At 45.6% G+C, this 23,100-nt stretch overlaps 1 protein-coding gene across 3 annotated transcripts in view; it reads right to left on the bottom strand.

Annotated features, from left to right (window-relative positions):
* The window catches only part of dlg4b (discs, large homolog 4b (Drosophila)), a 41,023-nt gene that overhangs the window by 8,455 nt on the left and 9,468 nt on the right, over window positions 1-23,100 (bottom strand). Inside the window, exons 1-3 of one of the 3 annotated variants that reach the window (XM_078936892.1) lie at window positions 22,653-22,917; window positions 17,920-18,045; window positions 10,701-10,751 (exon numbers count right to left, since the gene is read on the bottom strand). In XM_078936892.1, coding sequence (XP_078793018.1) covers window positions 10,701-10,751; window positions 17,920-18,045; window positions 22,653-22,682 — 207 coding nt within the window. In that variant the 5' untranslated portion in view covers window positions 22,683-22,917. Of the gene's footprint in view, window positions 1-10,700; window positions 10,752-14,572; window positions 14,887-17,919; window positions 18,046-22,652; window positions 22,918-23,100 lie in introns of those variants that run through there. The other 2 variants (XM_078936891.1, XM_078936893.1) reach the window with 2 other exon arrangements.

Raw genomic sequence — 23,100 nt, 5'->3', positions numbered from 1 at the left:
TCTAATCATGGAATCAGTTATTTTAGGAAAACACACATCTCTGTGTGTGTGTGTGTGTGTGTTTGACTTTAGTTTTCTATATGTTTCAGTGTTTGTTGTGTTTTATTGTGTTTACTGCTAACCCTTGTGCTATCCTATGACCCCCCCCCTTCCATTGAGGTGTTCTCCCTACCATGACAAAGGTGGATAAAGGTGGAAAGATTTCATGTCATCCATGGACACCAGTCAAGATCACAAATCACTGAAGAAAAAAGGTTCAGAGCTCTGTCTAGTGCAGGGGTCGGGAACCTATGGCTCGCGAGCCATATATGGCTCTTTTGATGGTCACATGTGGCTCGCAGACAAATCTTTAATTATACTTTTTTTGTTTTTTTCATTAGACCAGTCCTCGGCGCGATGCGATGCCAGAGGCCCGCAGTAGTAGCGGTGCTTAGAGAGAGAAATCTGCGCCAGCACTTTCAGTTTACTCTTCTTTCTCTTTCGGCTTTTCCCATCAGGGGTCGCCACAGCGAATCATCCTTTTCCACCTCACTCTATCATGAACATCTTCTACCCTAAGCACTTTCAGTTTACTATTATCTATTATTTCACAGAGTTTGTACCAACTGGAAACCTGTGAATTGCCGTGGCTAAAACTGCGCGCTCCCGTCTCTGAGAAAGAGCGCGCAGTTGCGGGGACGGGATGTGTGAGGGAGAAAGCAGAGGGTGGGGGTTGTGGGGACCGGCAGCAGGTGAAACTTGCAGGGATTGTAAAAACGTAAAACCCGCTGCCTGTCACTCACTGCAGCGTGTGAGTGTGTGTTTGGCTCCCCGTCTGCATGTGATCAGTCTTTGTCACATCTACAGAACATTCAGACCTACGATGACGTTTAAAGTCTCAACGCCTGCATGAAGCAGAAACTCACCACGTATCAACCAGACTAGACCATCAGCAAAACTACTACGAGAAATACTCATCATTTATTAGCAACAGAATAACAATGTTATTAAAAAGAATCCACAGACTTATTGTTCTTTAAAAATGTTGAAATTACATCAAATGCACACATTCACTTGTATATTTAGTTTTAAACATATTGTCGCAGACTGAGTTTAACTTGGCTGTTGGGCCGCCTTAAAAGTTCTGGAGTTCATTGAACGCATCAAGCAGAGATCTGATTGGCTCTCAGTTCTGTCGCTCAGCCTGTTGTTAGGTAGTTTGGACCAATGGGGTTCAGCTATGGGCCAAATAAGGGAAATGGGAGGGCTGGAGCGGGAGCAGGGGAATATAAAGTTGGGAGAAGCTCTCTCTCTCGTCTCAGCGCGAGAGATTCAGGAGTTGCTGAATTAATTGTACGGCGTTTGTTGTGGTCTACAGTAACCAGAATAAAGAACCTTAAGAGAGGTTAAGTCTCCGTGCCTCAGTGTGGGAAAGAGACGCTACATTATTGTATGGCTCTTTCGAAATTACATTTAAAAATATGTGGCGTTTATGGCTCTCTTGGCCAAAAAGGTTCCCGACCCCTGGTCTAGTGGGTCTAGATGACCCAACTCCCAAATTTAAAGACCCTAGAAAAGGACAAGGGTTACAAAAGAATTCATCCATGTGTTAATTGAAGAAGCGATGATCCAGATGTTCCAGATGTCTCTGCGTATCGTCAGGTTTATTAAATTCAGGTAACAATTCAAATCATCTCCAGACACATTTCCTGAAACAAACACCAGGAACTGAACAGAAATAGAAGTTACACTAAAACAAACACAACTTTCTCAAACCCAATGACAAAAGTGATTCATATTTACGGGCGGAGACAAACGCCTGTTTACAAACTACAGGCCAAACATTTAGAACAGATATTCAATGATAAATGAGTTACATTTATTGATAAACATAACATTATAAATGAAAACCGATCTGGTTTTAGAGAAAACAGATCAACCTCATTGGCTATCATTGATGCTGTGGAGGACAAAAAGAAATATGCAGCTGGAATTTAAAAAAGCATTTGACTCTCAATCATGACATCCTACTGGACATCTGGAAGTGTCTGGGATACGAGGACTAGCGTTAACTTGGGTCAAAAGCTATTTGACGGGACGAAAACAAGTCAAGATTGATGAATATACATCAGAAACCAAAGAGATAAGTTGTGGTGTCCCACAAGGATCAATTCTAGGCCCTCTGCTATTCAATATTTACATAAATGATATATTCAATGTTTCAAAGCTTATGAAAGTCATATTATTTGCTGATGACACAAACATATTCTATTCTACAGACAATCATAGGGAACTTATAAAGGTGGTGAACAGAGTTAAATAAAATAAAATTATGGATGGATTACAACAAATTATCTTTGAACTTAGATAAAACCAAGGTGATGTTTTTTGGAAACTACAATACAAATAAAGAGCTCTCAATTGAAATAAATAATGTATTAATTGAAAGTGTTACAGAAATCAAATTCTTAGGGGTTTTTATGGATGACAAACTAAGTTGGAAGCCTCACATCAGACACATACAAACTAAAGTCTCAAAAAGTATTTCAATCATCAATAAATATTATATCAGGATACAAGGCTGTGCTTTCTGACTCTCGTCGAGGACAGACGTGTTTTCCTCTCGCTCCTCCTGTGTCAGCCCTTCCCCAAGGCTTTTTTTTGTCCTGTCTGCCCGAGAGTTGCATTCTTCACCCTTCTGAAGTCGCTGCTTTTCTGCACTCTGAAAATGGATCTGATCAGCTGGTCTCTAAATTCGATCGACAGAGTTTTTACCACACTAAGGAACGGGAAAGCGGACCCTTCCTGCCCGGACGGCACCCATGCGGCTGGATACACCATCGATCCATGGGGCAAGTGGAGGCTGGTGTGCCCGGCCCAGCTGTCTGTGGAGGATGTCGAGGACGTGTACCTATTTGGATTTCTGATAATTGGATTCCTCCTAATTGGGATCGGAGGATTTCTAATTTATCAGGCGGTCTGGGAGCAGAACATGGAGAGAGGCAATCAATCAAAGCTCCTGGGAACGATTTTTCGGGGAGGAGAGACTCAGAATGAGAAACTTTCACAAGTGGATCAAAAGCTCTGTGCTTGTCTTGCCCACTTAAGCAGATTGCTTGAGACCCCTGAACTTGTGCGGAAGATGGATGCCACCTTGGAGCAAGTTTCTGCCCGGATTTGAGGGAAGACTGGGCTAAATTCACCCACTTCTCATTCGGATCAATCTCTGCCTCACACAAAGCGAAGAGCCAGTCAAGGACTTTGCCGGCAGTACAAACAACCTGCTGGCGCCCAAAAGTATTTTATCTAATCAGACTCCCCGAAGGAGCTGTGGACAACTGTCCTTGGCTCCACCAAAACAAAGCCGCTTCTACAGAGTGGACTACAGCAGCTGTTCTTGAGGGTTGATAACTGCAACTCACCCCCTCCCTGCTTGTCCTCGGCTTCCCAACCCCCTCCCTACCTCCTCTGTGAGCTGCCCGGAAGATGTGCCTGGCTCACGGAGCTGCACCTGATGGACAGACTCATGGGGGCCCCCCACTCCCGTCCACCACCGTTTCCCCCCCGAGCCTCATGTACTGTGTCCTTGTCTGAATATGTGCTATTTGTGTTTAAACGGTGTAGTTTTTTTCTTGTATCAACACATTGTACGCAGTGTAGGGATACGACTTTTTTTTGTCACCAAACCCAACCCCCGGCCCTCTTCGTGATTCATCTGCATGCTGTACAAAGGTGCGCCGGCGCAGGTCATCTAAGGCGCTCGGCTGCATTGACCTCAGTAACCTCTCGAGATGTGTGTGTGTATCCTGTGTTGCTGTTTGTCTGACCTTCTTCATCGAGATGTACTGGAACTGAGTTTCTCCTTGTTGGGATTAATAAAGTTTTCATTCATACAACAGTAGATTTTTATTGTATTGCTCCTTAATATTACCATATTTCACTACTGTATAGAACTTTGGGGGAATAATTACAGGAGTTCCCTACATCCTCTCTGTTCACTTCCAAAACGAGCCGTCAGAACATTTAGAGACGTCCTCTGATGAAAACGGTGCTTTTGGTGTTTTTAACATGTTCTCATGTTTCTGATGATGGAGGACGTTTAGAAAGGACATTAAGATTAAAATGCCAAACATCCGGACTTCCGGTGTGATGACGTAGGGGACAGGACGCGTCCGGCAGCCGCTCTGCAAAACTCACTTAGAGTTAGTAAGTAACAATTACTTATAAACTCGAATGCACAAATAAGTGAGGGGATAAATACAAAAGAGGCCGATAAAACGAAAGAATGCTGAGATCACAGGATAAAAACAACGGGACGGCAAAAGCTAATAGCGCCGAGCAGCAAGCTAACGCCGGAGCAAACGTAACCCCGAGCGATTTATTGAAAACCATCGAGTCGCTTAAGACTGAAATGAAAGAGGACAACGAAGGAATACGACAGGACATTAATGCTTCACGTCAAGAGATGAGAAGCAAACTCAGTCTAAGCGAAGAAATGTGCGGCATATCAGAGAGACTTGACGAGGCGGAGACGCCGTGGGGCACGTCAAGGACATGGCGGTGGAGTTAACCCACGCGCTCACTCACTGCATCAAACAACAAAGAACCTGACGGATCTGGAATCTAGATCCAGAAGGAATAATATCAGACTGTTTGGAGTGGAAGAGGGAGCAGAGGGGCAGTCTATGCACCAGTTCATCACAAACCTCCTCAGAAAGGAGCTCTCCCTGCCAGCAGACTTTGATTTTAAGATCCAGCGCGCCCACCGAGCCCCCACATCCAGGTCAAGCCCCAACGCACCTCCAAGACCTATAATCATTAACTTCCAGGAATTCATAACCAAAGAGCAAATATTGAAAGATGCGTGGATAAAAGGGCGGATCAGGCTGAATGACAAAATCATTTATACTATGCCACTGAGGTTGCCATGAAGCGCAGGGAGTACCAAGCCATAAAGAAGGCTCTGAAGGGAAAAGGAATACGCTTCCAAACTCCCTACACCAGCATACGGATTCATTGGCAGGATGGCGTTTGAACCTACAGCAGTGCACGTGCAGCTGGGTTCGAGCTGCGCAAACGAGGGATTGAAGTGGAACTATCGGGAACGACAACGGAGGAGGACACGGCGGAGCTTCACCTGCAGGAGATCTTGGGATGGCAGCAGCAGAGTCAACGCCAGCAGGACAACAGACCCTCCACGTCACAAAGAGCCAAGGAAAAGCTGAAGGAATTCTAAAGGAACGACGGAAACTGATCCATCACGGAATCATCAGAAGGCTGGCCTCTTCAATTCATTGGAATATAGGAGCGGCACCGGAAGCAGACGTAAGGACATCTACGCTGGACAATGTGGACGGGAACGAACTTGTCGCTCTCCAAGTCCTTTTCAGGGCCCCTTCCTCAAAGGAGGAACAACCCTGGACCTCCCAGCGGGGTCGAGGAGGGAAAGACACTCCCTCCAATGTGTGGAAGTTACGGGTACCGGGTTGGTACCGTTCGAAGGTTCTTTGTTCTTAAGTCTAAAACTTTTTTTTTCTTTGTTACCTTGTTTTGTTCTATTGTGGGGTTCAAAAATATTCTCAACAACATAAACGAGTGGACTGGGTAACTATAGAATAGTCTCAGTAAATGTGAACGGCCTTGGCAACCCTGTAAAAAGAAGCAGAGTGCTAACAAAACTGAAAAAGGAAAAAGCACAGGTGATCTTCATGCAAGAAACACATCTGACAAAAAATGAGCATGAAAAATTTGGTAAATTTGGGTATGAAAACTGTTATTTCAGCTCCTACAAAAACAGCAGAAGGAGAGGTGTACTCACGTTAAGATCAAATTCAGGCAACTTCAAAAAGTTCAACAGGATAGTGACAAAGACGGGAGATATTTCATTGTTAAAGGAAAGATCAACAACACCCTGGTTACACTAGTCAATGTGTACGCCCCCCCCAGAAGGGAATCAGGAATTCTTTAAATTATTATTTGACAAAGTAACTACTCTAAGTGAAGGAACTTTGATTTGGGGAGGAGATTGGAACACAGTTCTAGACCATTCAAAGGACACAACAAGCCTTAAGAAACACAAGAGCATTAAATCAAGAAATCTCAACATTTTAATAAAAGAAACCGGACTGTGTGACGTGTGGAGGGAACTACACCCATCAGAGAAAGATTACACTCACTACTCAGCAGCTCAGAAAGTACACTCAAGAATAGATTACTTCCTAGTGAATAAAATAGACAGATACAGAGTCCTGAACTGATATATCTGACCAAAATTTCATTACCTCACTATGCATCTGGATAACCAACAAAGAACAACACTGTGGAAAATGAATGTTGGCATCCTTAATAATGAAAACGAAGTGCAAGAGATAAAAAAATAAATTAAGGAGTGTATATTGATCAATAAGGATATCCAGATAGAACCAACAATAATTTGGGATACCGTTAAAGCTGTTATGCGGGGGAACATTATATCTAGGATGTCCCATTTAAATAAAAAAACGGTTAACACAAACTAAATTAGAACACTCAGGAGCCTCGAGAAGCAACAACATTGGGACAAAAGTGAAGAGCTGACAAAAATATTAAAGAGATAAAAAATAAATGATCAGACTTAACAGTAGGATAAATTGAAAAGAAATTAAGGTTCACAAAGCAAACCTTCTATGAATCAGGCCCCAAGGCAACCAAAATACTAGCAAAACGCCTAAAATCACTGAAGATGAGAAATCAAATTCACTAAATCAGAGACTCATACACCAATGTCATACATTATGAACCAGACAAAATTCAAAAAACATTTCTTGGTTATTATAAAACTCTGTATAGCCAATCTGAACCAGTAAATGAAGAAGAAATCACAGACTTTCTGGCCAACTTAGATCTACCATCTATTGGAACCATTCAAAACAAAACTTTAACCTCACCTATTACCAGAGAAGAACTCGACAAAGCTATAGGGAAACTGAAAAGTAATAAAAGCCCCAGAGGTGATGGTTATCCAAATGAATGGTACAAAACATTCAAAGAGGAACTCGCTCCTATATTATTAGAATCCTTCAATTGGACACTGAAAAAAAGCCAAACCCCCCCATCATGGAAAGAAGCAATCATCTCTGTTCTACCAAAAGAAGGGAAAAATAAGGAGTACTGTGAGAGCTATCGCCCAATCTATATCTTAAATGTTGATTATAAAATATTTACATCAATAATTAGTAAAAGACTTGAACAATTCCTCCCTGACCTGATTGACGAGGACCAGACTGGTTTCATAAAGGGAAGACAGACACAAGACAACATACGACACATCATTCATGTAATAAATGAGGTCAATAAACTCAACATCCCAGCAGCTTTAATGAGCCTAGATGCTGGGAAAGCCTTCGACAGGGTCTGCTGGGACTTCCTCTTTGCAGTCCTGAGGAGAATGGGCTTTAACAATACATGTATCATGTATTTACAAGCTCTGTACCATAAGCCAGTGGGTAGAAACCTAACTGATAGCTTTGAACTGTTAAGAGGAACGAGACAGGGATGCTGTTTGAGCCCATCCCTATTTGCTTTATTTATTGATGGATATCCTAAAAGATTACGGAGGTAAATCAGGATATAAATTAACTATCTCCAAGACTCAAATACTACCCATAAACTACAAACCAGCTGAACCACTCAGACAGAAATTTAAACTGCAATGGGACTCAGAAAATATAAAATACTTAGGAGTTTACTTGACAACAAAACTAAACACATTGAAAGACATTAATTACAGTAGAATCAGCGATACAATAAGAAGGGACCTAACAAAATGGACCACCTTAACCATGGATCTCAGCTCAAGAATAGAGGTAGTAAAAATGAATGTGCTGCCCAGACTGCTCTATGTATGTCTGGCATTACCGGTACATATCCCAGATGAACAATTTGTTAAATGGAACAAACAATAAATTCGATTTATTTGGAACGGGAAAAAACCTAGGGTAAGGCTGAAAACACTTCAGTTGGAAAAAGCAAAGAGGGGACTAGCGTTACCAAGTCTCCAAGAATATTATCTGGCAACCCAGTTAAGAAGCATAATATATTGGTGTTCAGCAGATTACTATTCTAAATGGAAACAAATTGAGCTTGACTATGGTTCTTGCCCGCCCCAGGCAAGACTGGGGGGAAAAATACAAGTAGTAACTACAGAACAGAACCCCATAGTGGAGTTTGTAATTAAAACCTGGTGGGAGGTGGTTAATAAATACAAAGTTGGTAACAACCACAAATTACTTATATGGCCTTCACACTCTACTGGATTCAAAGGCGGACAGCTAGACAATACATTTAAGAAATGGAGAGTTAGAGGATTGACTGCAATATGTACATTAACAGAAGGGAACAGTTTCAAAACATTTGAAAAGCTCAAAGAAGAGTTTGAACTGGAAAACAAAGACTTATGTAGGTATTTTCAACTAAGAAACTTTCACAATGAAGCTCAATTACACAGGAAGGCAGTGATGTGATAGAAATGCTGTCTGGGGCTGATAAGAAACTGCCTTCAAAAATGGTTTCCAAACTGTATAAATGTCTGATGAAAAGTACTGGTTTTGATTCATTGTACTTAAAACAGAAGTGGGAGTTAGAATTACAGGTATTGTGACGGGGGAAGCCAGGGGGAAAACCCAATAGCAGGAAGGAACGACTCGGAACCAGTTTCCAAAACGAGAAGGGTTTTAATGCCAAAACCACAAGTGTAAACTGGAGTATAGACAGAAGATGCTTCGGCACAGAATCAAAAACATACATGGCTTAAGTAGACCCAAACATAATTAACACAAAGTCAAAACACCTGCGACACTCGCAGGGAACCTCAGGATGGAGGAGGAGGGACTCCAGGAGGGATCCCACAGAGAAAGTCAAGCCTTTTCATGACAGGTATTCCATCTGTCAGCTACAACATACCTCAACAAGTTCCAGACAATGGAGAAAATTCGGGTGGAAAAATATAACAAGGTTCTTTATCAGTCCTCATTTAAAGAGCAAACAGCTGAGGACCCCACAACAATGCTGGAGGCTCTGTGGAGGCGTGAACGCCATTCACTCACACATCTTCTGGACATGCAGTAAAGCTGTTCCCTTCTGGCAAAGCATCATTAAAGCTTTGCAGGAAATACTAGGGTATGAAATACCCGCTGACCCACAGATACTATACCTAGGACTGTTACCAACAGGAGTGATCCAAACAGGGGACGAGTACCTTTTGAAAGTCATGATAATGGCCTGCAAAAAAGCCATAACAAGAAACTGGCTTAAAAGTGAACCACCAAGACTGGATCAATGGACAGACATTATGGAAGAGATCTGTTCTATGGAAAAAATGACATTTCACTTACGCTTGAAAGCTGATAAATTTTAACTCCAATGGAGGAAATGGAAGCAGAATGCACCCCCCTCAGAACTTAAAGCTCAAAACTAATTTTTGTCTTACCCCACTTGTTCAAATTTTCTTGATTGCTTTGTTTTTGTATATTTTATTTTATTCTATTTTATTTCTTTACTTGATTGTTTTTTCTTATCTTGATTTGTTTGTATTTTAAAAAGTGCAAAACGTAAAATTAAAAAGTAAAAAAAAGAAAATGCCATCATCCACCTGCAGATCAATGGATCCATGAAGGTCTTTGTTTTCCTGGTCTGAGCTGGAATCTGGATCAGAACTGGATGACGGATGGTTCTGATACTGATCACTATTTGTGATTCACCGCTAATGTTTCTGCCGCTCTGCTGAAACTATGTCCTAGAAATATTCCATCATTCCAGTCCAATGTGTGGACAGACTGTGAATAAAGTCATGTGACCATCCAGTGTCTAGAATGTTCTAAGAATGTTCCCTTTGGATTCTTTGGATGTGGAAAAACAACAGTGGTGAACTTTAGGAAACTAACATGTGAATGGATTTGACATTGATTCTAGTTTACTGGTTGGTTTGGACACAGATTTCATTTAACTTGATGATCTGGAAGAAATCCAAGAATCTGGAAAACTGTTCAGTAGCAGGAATTTCTGTCTGGAAGTTTGGATGAAGAGGATCTGGATCCACTTTAGGACAGAGGATCTGGATCCACTTTAGGTCAGAGGATCTGGATCCACTTTAGGACAGAGGATCTGGATCCACTTTAGGACAGAGGATCTGGATCCACTTTAGGTCAGATGATCTGGATCCACTTTTGGTCAGAGGATCTGGATCCACTTTAGGACAGAGGATCTGGATCCACTTTAGGACAGAGGATCTGGATCCACTTTAGGTCAGAGGATCTGGATCCACTTTAGGTCAGATGATCAGATCATTCAATATTGACTAAGATCAACTATGAATAAGATGATATGAAATGATGATATTTTCATGTGTCAGTGTGTGTGTGTGTGTGTGTATCCAACGTGTTAGTGTGTGTGTCTGTGTGTGTGTATCCATGGGTTTGTGTGTCTTTGTGTGTGTATCCATGTGTTAGTGTGTGTGTGTCTTTGTGTGTGTATCCACGTGTTAGTGTGTGTGTGTGTATCCATGTGTCAGTGTGTGTGTGTGTGTGTGTGTGTATCCATGTGTTAGTGTGTGTGTGCGTGTCTTTGTGTGTGTATCCATGTGTCAGTGTTTGTGTGTGCCTATCTATGTGTGTCTACCTATGTGTGTCTATGTATGTGTGAGTGTGTGTCTATCTATGTGTATCTGTGTGTGTGTGTTTCCTCACCCTCTCCAGAGTGATCTCCTCGTATTCCAGTTCTCCCTCTGATCCGTTCATCTGTGAACAAAAACACAGAAACGTTTTTCGGTCATTGAGTAGCAAATCGTCTTCCAGCATCTCTCCACTCGTTGCCATGACAACTCCTTGGTAACAGCTGTTGGAGCCCCAAGGAGAAGACAACGGTTACCGGGGTAACTGGTTGCAGCCATGGCAACCATTTCTGTTCTTAGATCATCGTGGTCATGACATCACTTCCTGTAGAGACGGTGGGTCATGTCTGACCCCCCCCCCCCCAAACAGGAAATGATGTCAGCGGTCAGATCCCTGTCAATCATTTCCTGATCCTCCACTCTGGAGAGGATCAAGTGAAGAAGTGAGGAGCAGAACTACTGAGAACAACGAAAGATGAAACTTTGGGATGAAGATCTATGGAGTGATATTTCTGCCACCACTCCATAAAGATCTGGAGAACAGAACCTTCACCAGGAGAGAAACCTCCAGAACCATCAGAACTTCATCAGGGAGGATGAAGAGATGAAACAGGACTCATCGCTGCAAACATGGACCTCATCTTCATCACTTCACCAGGATGGAGTGATGGTCGTCTTCTGAAGAAGGAGGTCTGGAGATACCCGGAAAGAAAAGACTCGACTGTGGTTGAACCTCTTCATCTTCATCTCTGCTTCAGAGCTGCTGACACCAGAGTCTTCCTCACCGTTCCTTTGGTCACACAGGAAACCTTCCTCCACCCGTTCCAGACTGTTTCACCCACCTCTCCACCTGAGGACTGTAGACCCTAGGAACCTCCAGCTTCTCCACCTCTGCTCCCTGGAACCTCACGTTCCTCTGGAGTTCCTCTGGAGTTCCTCTGACCTCCATCTTCCTCGTCTCTCTCTCATACCGTCTCCTCATTTTCATCCTGCTGGAGTTTCTCTGAACGTCACCGTTCTTCAAAATGGAACCAGAACTCTTCTCCTCCATTCCTCCAACATCATCTTCAACAGTCAGAAACTCTTCTTCCTCGTCTCCTGAACTCTTCCAGACAGGAATGTTCTCAGGACCACCTGCCTTTCCACTCTTCATCCTCTTCTTCCTCACTGATTGTTGCTGCTTCCTGCTCCACATTATCCTCCTTTACATGTTCCTCCTTCCTCAGATCTTCAAGGTTCTCCTTCCATCTCCGTCATTTCCATCTCTGTTCTTCATCATCCTGACCTGCTTCTCATCCTCCATCTCTGTTCCTCTGACTCACCTGAAAGAGCCTCCTCTACCACCTCTGTGGTCCACCTGCCATAAATGTTCTCATCTGACCTTTATTTGACCTTTGACACCTCATCTTCCTCTACTCCTGTCCTCTCTCTCCTCCTGGCTCCTTCGTTCCTCCATCAGGTCTCCTGATCTGGTTCCTTGCTTCCAGATTACTCAGCGGGTTCCTCCAGAGGAACCTTGAACCTCATTTGAATCCATCCATCATTCTGTGATGTCATCACGGTGTTCTCCTCTGTTCTGACTGTTTTGTTCTTTTAGCAAACTCCTTCATCGTCTGTTCTTCCATCCTAACCCACATGTCCATGGGGAGGGGGGGGGGTTTGAATTTTCTCAGCTTTGGATCATCTCAAACACTCTGGGTTCTGCCCCCAGTGTCTGTTTTTATCTTTGGGTCCTCTGACGTTCTCGATTCTGACTCTCAGCAGGACGGACTTGGATTTGTTCTGATTTCCTCAGAAAAGTTCTGACAGCCAGAATGAGAGCAGGTACAGAACCGGACCCCAACTTTGTTCTGTAGAACTGTAGAACCCTGAGAGAGAACCAAGAGAGAGATGTTCTCTGAATCTACTGATGCAGATAAATGACCAGAATACAGAACCACAAGTCCAGAACCACCAGTTCTTAAGGAGGGGAAACTACACAGTGATTTACAGATGAATCCAGAACCGCAACCCAGACCCGTAACCTCAACCAGAACTCAGAACTGAACCCAAACCCTAACCCAGATCAGAACCCAGACCAGAACTCTGACAGCTGTTGGTGTTTGTGGGAAAGAGAGCTTCTGTTACATAAGAGAGAGAGAGAGAGAGAGAGAGATCACTCTGAATTCATTACTGCTGCTCTTCATCTTCGTCATCATCGTCTTCCTCAGCCCAGAGTAGTCACAGACTGCTGCACATCAGAACTGTTCTATCCAGAACCAGATTCTATCTGATTCTATCTACATTCAGACAGGAAGTGAAGTTTGAGACAGGAAGAGGAAGTTCTACAAGAGCCTAACCTAAGAAAATAAAAGCATATTTCTGAAAGATGAAACTCATCTTCTCTGAAATAAGAACAACTTTTAGAATGACTTCAGGCTGTTGAAGAAGACTCATTTTCATCACCAGCAAACACATAGAGGCCTCTTCATCACCTCCTGTCAGACTGAAGGACGCTCTTCATCCTCCTTTACAAACTCAGAACTGGTTTCTTCTGGTTCAGAGACAAACCTGAACCTGAATGTTCTCCGTCTGTGAAACATCTGCAGAGGAACCTGGAGGTTCTGAGAGAAATTCTGAAGGAACTGATCAGATCAAACATCCACTCCTTCCGTGACCCAGGAGTTCAGAACCACTGAGGAGAACCTGAGGTTCTCAAAGAAGATCCTGCAGCTTCAGTTCTGGAGGATCTGATCTTCAGCAGAAGGAACCATTCAGACCTTCACGGTTCCTCTGGAAACCCGGTTCTTCTTCTAAACCTTTTCAGTCTCAGATGTTCTGGGACTGGTGGAGGAACCTTCAAGAACATGGTGGTGTCCAAGAAGGTAGAAGATGAACACGCTGCAGATGTTCAGCTGCTGTCACCTGACCACCACCTCCAAGGCAGATACCTGGATCTAGAACCCACACCGGGTCGATAGCAGGTCCCAGACCTGGATCTAGAACCCACACCAGGATGGAAAGCTGGTCCCAAACCTAGATCTAGAACCCACACCAGGTCAGTAGCAGGTCCCAGACCTGGATCTAGAACCCTCACCAGGATGGAAAGCAGGTCCCAGACCTGGATCTAGAACCCACACCAGGTCAGTAGCAGGTTCCAGACCTGGATCTAGAACCCACACCGGGTCAATAGCTGGTCCCAGACCTGGATCTAGAACCCACACCAGGTCGGTAGCAGGTTCCAGACCTGGATCTAGAACCCACACCGGGTCAATAGCAGGTCCCAAACCTAGATCTAGAACCCACACCAGGTCAGTAGCAGGTCCCAGACCTGGATCTAGAACCCTCACCAGGATGGAAAGCAGGTCCCAGACCTGGATCTAGAACCCACACCAGGTCAGTAGCAGGTCCCAGACCTGGATCTAGAACCCTCACCAGGATGGAAAGCAGGTCCCAGACCTGGATCTAGAACCCACACCAGGTCAGTAGCAGGTCCCAGACCTGGATCTAGAACCCTCACCAGGATGGAAAGCAGGTCCCAGACCTGGATCTAGAACCCACACCAGGTCAGTAGCAGGTTCCAGACCTGGATCTAGAACCCACACCAGGTCGGTAGCTGGTCCCAGACCTGGATCTAGAACCCACACCAGGTCGGTAGCAGGTCCCAGACCTGGATCTAGAACCCACACCAGGTCGGTAGCTGGTCCCAGACCTGGATCTAGAACCCACACCGGGTCAATAGCAGGTCCCAGACCTGGACTTTCAGACCTGTCCTGGTCTCAGACCTGGACATTCAGACCTGTTATGGTCTCAGACCTGGACCCTTTCCTGGTACAGATGTGGATCCTGAAGTCCAGCAGACAAACAAGAGATCTTCACAGCCGGATCAGCAACATCTTGACCCCAGAGGCCCCGCCCCCTCCTCTCCACAGCCAATCAGGTGTGATCAGCGGTCTGGACATGTCCTACCATCATTCTCTGCCGGTGTCTCTTGGCTCTGCGGACGTTGTTGATGAACCTTCTTCCCATCTTCTTGGCGTACCACACCGACACGAACATCACTTCCTGTCTGCGGCGGCGCTTACATAAAGATGGAGGGGCGATGGGAATTTGGGGGGAGGACTCTTCAGACGGTCAGGTAAGGAAGACGAGCGAGCATCATCTGCTCTCGCTCAGCGAGGAAGAGGAGGAGGAAGAGCAGAACGCCGGAGAGGAGAGAGAGGCTGTTTATCCTCCCCCGCTCGCCCCTCGAACGCTCCACTGCACTGCTCGTTCTCCCTGTCAGCCTCTGTGTCTCTCTACCGCTCGCTCTCTGAAGGAATCCCCTCCCCCCTGTGATGTCATCCACTCAACCGAGCGAGGCAGAAATGCAGTAAGAGAGCTAAACACACACTCAGGCTCTTACTGTCGCCATGGCAACCCCCCCCCCCCCTTCCCCACACACATGCTGCTCCTGAGTTCCCCCTCCTTGCATTTACCCGTTACCATGGCAACAGCTCTGCAAAAGGCTGAGCGATGCATCCAGAGTGGGCACTAGTAGCCCACGCCTGCAAGTGTGCACGTGAGCGTTTGCATGTAAGCATGTGCATGTATGAGTGTGAGCATGTATATGTGTGTGCATGTGAGCGTGTGCTTGTGATTGCGTGCACATAAAGGTGTGAATGAGTAATTAAAACTGAAGCTGCAGGGTTTATCTTCTATGAGAACTTCCTAATCATCTGCTACAACCTCAGCATTTTCTACTAGAACCTCTGTATCATCTACTAGAACCTCAGCCCCATAATTTGCTAGAACCTCAGAATCTTCTACTAGAACTTCCCATCATCTGTTTGAACCTCAGAATCTTCTACTGGAATCTCTGTATCATCTGCTAGAACCTCAGAACCTTCTACTAGAACCTATGTATCATCTCCTAGAACCTCAGAATTTTCTACTAGAACCTCCCCATCATCTCGTAGAACCTCAGAATCTTCTACCAGAATCTCTGTATCATCTGCTAGAACCTCAGAATCTTCTACTAGAATCTCTGTATCATCTGCTAGAACCTCAGCCCCATAATTTGCTAGAACCTCAGAATCTTCTACTAGAACTTCCCATCATCTGTTTGAACCTCAGAATCTTCTACTGGAATCTCTGTATCATCTGCTAGAACCTCAGCCCCATAATTTGCTAGAACCTCAGAATCTTCTACTAGAACTTCCCATCATCTGTTTGAACCTCAGAATCTTCTACTGGAATCTCTGTATCATCTGCTAGAACCTCAGAACCTTCTACTAGAATCTATGTATCATCTGCTAGAACCTCAGAATTTTCTACTAGAACCTCCCCATCATCTCGTAGAACCTCAGAATCTTCTACCAGAATCTCTGTATCATCTGCTAGAACCTCAGCATTTTCTACTAGAACCTCCCCATTATTTGCTAGAACCTCAGCATTTTATACTAGAACCTCCCCATGATCTGTTAGAACCTCAGATTCTTCTACTATAATCTCTGTATCATCTGCTAGAACCTCAGCATTTTCTACTAGAACCTCCCCATCATCTGCTAGAACCTCAGCATTTTCTATTAGAATCTCTGTATCATCTGCTAGAACCTCAGAATCTTCTACTAGAACCTCCCCATCATCTGCTAGAACCTCAGCATTTTCTACTAGAATCTCTGTATCATCTACTAGAACCTCAGCATTTTCTACTAGAACCTCCCCATCATCTCGTAGAACCTCAGAATCTTCTACCAGAATCTCTGTATCATCTGCTAAAAACCTCAGCATTTTCTACTAGAACCTCCCCATTATCTGCTAGAACCTCAGCATTTTCTACTAGAACCTCCCCATTATTTGCTAGAACCTCAGCATTTTATACTAGAACCTCCCCATGATCTGTTAGAACCTCAGATTCCTCTACTAGAACCTCCATATCATCTGCTAGAACCTCAGCATCTTCTACTAGAATCTCCCCATCATCTGCTAGAACCTCAGGATCTTTTACTAGAACCTCCATATCATCTGCTAGAACCTCAGGATCTTCTACTAGAACCTCCATATCATCTGCTAGAACCTCAGCATCTTCTACTAGAACCTCCCCATCATCTGCTAGAACCTCAGAATCCTATATAACAAACTGTGCTAAACAGTGCGTTTCTCCCACCGCGCCTGAATGCAGCATAACCTTTATAGAAAATGGTTCCAGGTTCCACAGCAGGGTTCCTGCTCTGACTCTAAGCCTTTATTGTCTCTGTTGTTATAAAACATCTGTGATGTAACTTGTTGTGTTACGGTAAATAACTGCTGACTCGTCACACGAGCTTCCTGTGGAGCGTGTGACGCCGTCACAGACATTTGTTGAGACTGGATTGTCGTGTTAGCCTGCTAGCTAACGCTAGCTTGAATTCACACCTTTGTTTTCTGATGAACGTCTTCATCGTGATGGCGTTAAACGACACTTTGGGAGATCCCAGCTGGTTCATTCAGATCCTGACCGACTGGATTTAACCCAAAATTCATCATTCACACAAACAATCGCAGTGACAACCTGAAAGGAGGGGCTGGACACTGTCCAGGATGCAGAGAGGCTGCAGGACCGTCCCCTTCCTTCCTTGGTGATGGACTTCAGAAGGAAGGGGACGGTTCTGCAGCCCCTCTGCATCCTGGACAGGGATGTGGAGGAGGTGGAGGAGTATAAATACCTGGAGGGACTATGGACAGAGACTGAGCTGGAGGATCAGCAGTACTACTGTGTACAGAAAGCAGACTGTACTTCCTCGGGACGCTGAGGTCTTTCAATGTGTGCAGCAAGATCCTGGGGATCTTCTACCAGTCTGTGCTGCAAACATTTGAAGCAGTGATGGAGAGGAGGTCACTGAAGAAGATCTTATCCATCATGGAAACCAGAGCATCCTCTCCAGCCGGTTCTGGACAAACAGCAGAGCTCCTTCACAGGAGGATCAGACAGCTCCGCTCCAGAACCGCCAGATACCGGAAATCCTTCCTACCAACACAATTCAACTCTACAATACCTCACAGTGTAGCAGATGACTTTTGCACATTTTGCACATTGTTACCTGTTTGTAAATAGTCTTTAAACCATACCGCCTTATTTGTTTACATTTCTGCTACATTTTTGGTTTTATATTATTCCTTTTTCTCTAATGTTTACTGCTATGGTAACGCACAAATGTCCCACATGTGGGACCATTAAAGCACTTCTGCTTCTGATTCTGGCGTACTACCAGAGTGCAGGTACCCTGCGATGAGTGTGCTCATACTGGGAGTGTGCACGTGCCATGAGTATGCATGTACCATGAGCGTGCACGTACCATGAGTGCGGCAGGGTGAGTGTATCCGTCCAAGTGGGCGTGGCTGTCCTCTGGGCCGTGTCCTTGGATCATGTGACCAGGGCTGGGATCCACAGGCGGAGTCTCATCGTCTTGGTAACGGTACTTCTGCAGGTGAGAGCAGACGTCACCTGTCAGGTGTGTTCTCCATCACAGACAGACCTTCTGGACCAGAACCTCCTCAGAGGTCCTGCAGCCTTCCTCCATAGACCTTCATGACGATGAAAGGATTGTTCTTTGCTACATAGAACCCACTAAAGAACCCAGAACATCTCAAGAACTTTTTTCAGGACCAGGAAAAGGTCCTACGGAACCAGATCTGTCTTTATGAAGAGAAGAGAGGAAGATGAAGATGAAGGCAGACCAAGGCAACCTGGAGACTCATGAAGAGAACGAAGAAAGGAGGAGAGTACGGGGAAGAGGAGTAGAGGAAAAGGATGGAGGGACGAACAGCAGAGAGAAAAGAAGAGGAGGGGTGAATGACACGAGAAAAAAAGAGAAATAGTGAGGTAGTTACCATGGTAACATGGTAAATGGCGTATACTTATATGGCGCTTTTTATATGGCGCTTTTCTACCTACAAGGCCCAAGTGCTTTCCAGTCACAGACATGTTCACACACAGAGTCACACACACACAGTCACACACACATTCACACACAATGGTTCTGCCTACCACCAGAGGCAGGGTGGGGTTCAGTGTCTTTCCCAAGGACACTCATGCGTGCGAGGACTATAAACCAGAGGCTCTCACTCCAACAGCCATGACGGCTTTGAAAAGCTGGTCTGTGGTTACATAACAGAGGCCCTCCCACCTACACTGGACCCCCACAGGTCTAGACCCCCACAGGACTGGACCCCCAAAGGTCTAGACGCCCCCAGAGGACTGCAACCCACAGGTTTAGACCCCCACAGGACTGGATCCCACATGACTGGACCCCCAAAGGACTGGACCCCACAGGACTGGACCCAGACAGGTCTAGACCCCCACAGGCCGGACCCCACATGACTGGTCCCCCTTAGGACTGGACCCCCACAGGTCTAGACCCCCACAAGACTGGACCCCCAAAGGTTAAGACCCCCACAGGTCTAGACCCCCACAGGACTGGACCCCCACAAATCTTGACCCCCACAGTACTGGACCCCAACGGGACTAGGCCCCCACAGGTCTAGACCCCCACAGGACTGGACCCCCACAGGTCTAGACCCCCACAAGACTGGACCCCCAAAGGTTTAGACCCCCACAGGTCTAGACCCCACAGGTTTAGACCCCCACAGTTCTGGACCCCACAGGGCTGGACCCCCACAGGACTGGACCCCACAGGACTGGACCCCCACAGGTCTAGACCCCCACAGGACTGTACCTCCAAAGGACTGGACCCCTACAGGTCTAAACCCCCACAGGACTGGACCCCACAGGACTGGACCTCCACAGGACTGGACCCCCACAGGTCTAGACCCCCACTGGACTAGACCCCACAGGACTGGTCCCCCACAGGTCTAGACCCCCAAAGGACTGGACCCCACAGGACTGGACCTTGACAGATCTAGACAACACAGGACAGGTACCTCACAGGACTAAACCCCACAGGTTTCGACCCCCACAGTACTGGACCCCACAGGACTGGACCTCCACAGGACTGGACCCCCACAGGACTGGACCCCACATGCTGGTGACCATTCCCCTCAGTGACCCTAACCTGCCGCTATAGAAACTGTTCTAACAGACTTTGGTCAGCGGCCGTACAGCAGCTCAGAGCAAAGCTCTCCAGTGGGTTTTTAACACCGCCAGAAGACTATTGGCCGCCCTCTCCCCAACCTGGAAAACCCCTACAGCCCCCGCTGCCTCAACAGAGCAAAGAACATCAGAGACACGCCCCTCCCTTCGCCCTGTTTGATCAGTTACCTTCAGGCAAACGCTACAGCTCAACCAAGGTTAGACCACAGAGACCCCAGACCAGTTTTTACCGTCTGCACTGAACAATGTAGACGTGACCAACACAGACCTGGATGTTCTCTGAGACTGATGGACCTGTGAGACGATTTCTACAGATTTATTATTATTTCTGGATTGAACTTTTTTAACAGTTATCAACCGTGTTTCCAGGTTTTTTACTGACACATGCTGTTTTATTCGATAACAAATTCATTTTTATTTCCTGTTTTCAGTAGCAGAATAACAATAGAATAATACTTCTTAGTAACATGAAGTATTATTTATTAATTTTAGTCATAAGTTTCTATCATGAGTTAGGTATGAGTGTTGTTGACAGTAAAGATCCATCCATCCATCCATCCATCCATCCATCCATCCATCTATCCATCCATCCATCCATCCATAATCCATCCATCCATAATCCATCCATCATCCATTCATCATCCATCCATCCATGCATCCATCCATCATCCATCTATCCATCCATCCATCCATCCATCCATCCATCCATCCATCCATCCATCCATCCATCCATAATCCATCCATCCATAATCCATCCATCATCCATTCATCATCCATTCATCCATCATCCATCCATCATCCATCCATCATTCATCCATGCATCCATCCATCTATCCATCCATCATCCATCCATCCATCCATCTATCCATCCATCCATCATACATCTATCCATCCATCCATCCATCCATCCATCCATCCATCCATCATCCATCTATCCATCCATCCATCCATCCATCCATCCATCCATCCATCCATCCATCATCCATCCATCCATCACATCCATCATCCATCCATCCATCCATCATCCATTCATCATCCATTCATCCATCATCCATCCATCATCCATCCATCCATCCATCATCCATCCATGCATCCATCCATCTATCCATCCATGCATCCATCCATCTATCCATCCATCATCCATCCATCCATCCATCTATCCATCCATCCATCCATCCATCATCCATCTATCCATCCATCCATCCATCATCCATCCATTATCCATCCATCATCCATTCATCCATCATCCATCCATCATCCATCCATCCATCTATCCATCCATCATCCATCCATATATCCATGCATCCATCCATCATCCATTATCCATCATCCATCCATCATCCATGCATCCATCCATCATCCATTCATCATCCATTCATCCATCATCCATCCATCATCCATCCATGCATCCATCCATCCATCTATCCATCCATCATCCATCCATGCATCCATCCATCTATACATCCATGATCCATCCATCCATCTATCCATCCATCCATCCATCCATCTATCCATCCATCATCCATCCATGCATCCATCCATCTATCCATCCATCCATCCATCCATCCATCCATTATCCATTCATCCATTCATCCATCATCCATTATCCATCCATCCATCCATCCATAATCCATTATCTATCCATCCACCCATCCATCCATCATCCATCCATATATCCATGGATCCATCCATCATCCATCATCCATCCATCCATCCATCCATCATCCATCCATAATCCATCATCCATCCATCCATCCATGCATCCATCCACCATCCATCATCCATCCATCCATCATCCATCCATCCATCCATCATCCATCCATCCATCCATCATCCATCTATCCATCCATCCATCATCCATCATCCATCCATCCATTCATCCATCCATTCATCCATCCATAATCCATCCATCCATAATCCATCATCCATCCATCCATCCATGCATCCATCATCCATCCATCATCCATCCATCCATCCATGCATCCATCATCCATCCATCATCCATCCATCCATCCATGCATCCATCATCCATCCATCATCCATCCATCCATTCATCCATCCATCCATCCATCCATCATCCATCCATCCATCATCCATCATCCATCATCCATAATCCATCATCCATCCATCCATCATCCATCCATCCATCCATCCATCCATCCATCATCCATCCATCCATTCATCCATCCATCCACATACACACTCACACACACAAACACATCATGATAATACACTTACTGTCCAGGATGGGTTTTAGTTGTGTTATTGTGTTATCACCATCACTGACAGTGATTGTGGTGCTGAGAAAGCAGACGGTGACAGTAGAGGATATCTAACGGAGGAAACCTGCACAGCTGCAGACTCCAAAGGTCGCTACACAACTGAGGTCAACCGCCTTTGGTCCGGCAGCTCTACTGTTTCAGGAGCATTTGCGTGTCCAGATACGACTTTGGTTGATCCTAACATTCCAGAAAAACACCACAGGTGTGGTGCTAGCATTAGCAACAGGTAAACAACCTGCTTCTCCCTCTACGGTCACAAACAAGCTCCGCCTCCTCCGTTTCATAGAGAACTACTGATCTACAGACCTGAGGAACCTGAAGAACGGAGCTGACATCACCTTCAGATCCTCAAGGTCTGTAATCAGGTCACTCAACCAGCAACCACCTCTGATGGACAGGTGAGGACAGGTGACTCTACGAGTGACAGAGCAACACCTGACCCCCCCCCCCCATCAGCATCTGCTAGCACATGGCTGCAGAGCTGCTGGTAGCCATGCTAACACGCATGCTAACACACACGCACGTGTGGGAACAGACTGAGCTGGTGGGATGAATGAAAACACACACACACACACACACTGACATGAAAATGCTGGTCTACATGCCATCAGGGACATGCCTGTACACACACGTGTTGTGGTGAGGTGTGTGTGTGTGTGTGTGTTGTGGAGGATGCATGCAGACTGGCTGCTCTTACCTTGGTGGTGACAATGCAGAGGCAGTCCATATCCCCCCCCACACACTCACACACACTCTCTCACACACACACATTTCCACATGCTCGATCACCCCTCTCTCTCTCTGCAGTCAGTCTGTCTTTCCTCGCACGCCCGCTCCCCCAGTTTTAGTGCATCATTGTCTGTCTGCACAGACGGAAGGATGGGGGGGTGGAGGTGGGAATGAGTGATGAAGTATAAGACTAGTGGGTTCCGTGGGGGGGGGGGGCACCCTCTTGATTCTCTAGACATAGAGAAAGCATGAGGTGGAGAGACCCTGAGACAAAGAGAGAGAGAGAGAGCCAGGAGGAGGTGGGGGTTGGGCTCTTGTTGCTATGGTGTTATGCAGCTGTTGCCCCGGTGATGCTGCTGCAGCTGTTGCTAAGTAACAGAGCGCTGTAGCTGAGAGGGAGGAAGACGGCAGCGTGG

This window comes from Oryzias latipes, chromosome 18 (genome assembly GCF_053564925.1).
Source record: "Oryzias latipes strain Hd-rR chromosome 18, Olatipes_Hd-rR_3.1".
Classification (NCBI taxonomy): domain Eukaryota; kingdom Metazoa; phylum Chordata; class Actinopteri; order Beloniformes; family Adrianichthyidae; genus Oryzias; species Oryzias latipes.
The sequence above is the reverse complement of the archived record's forward strand: the minus strand, read 5'-3'. Positions and strand labels throughout refer to the sequence as shown.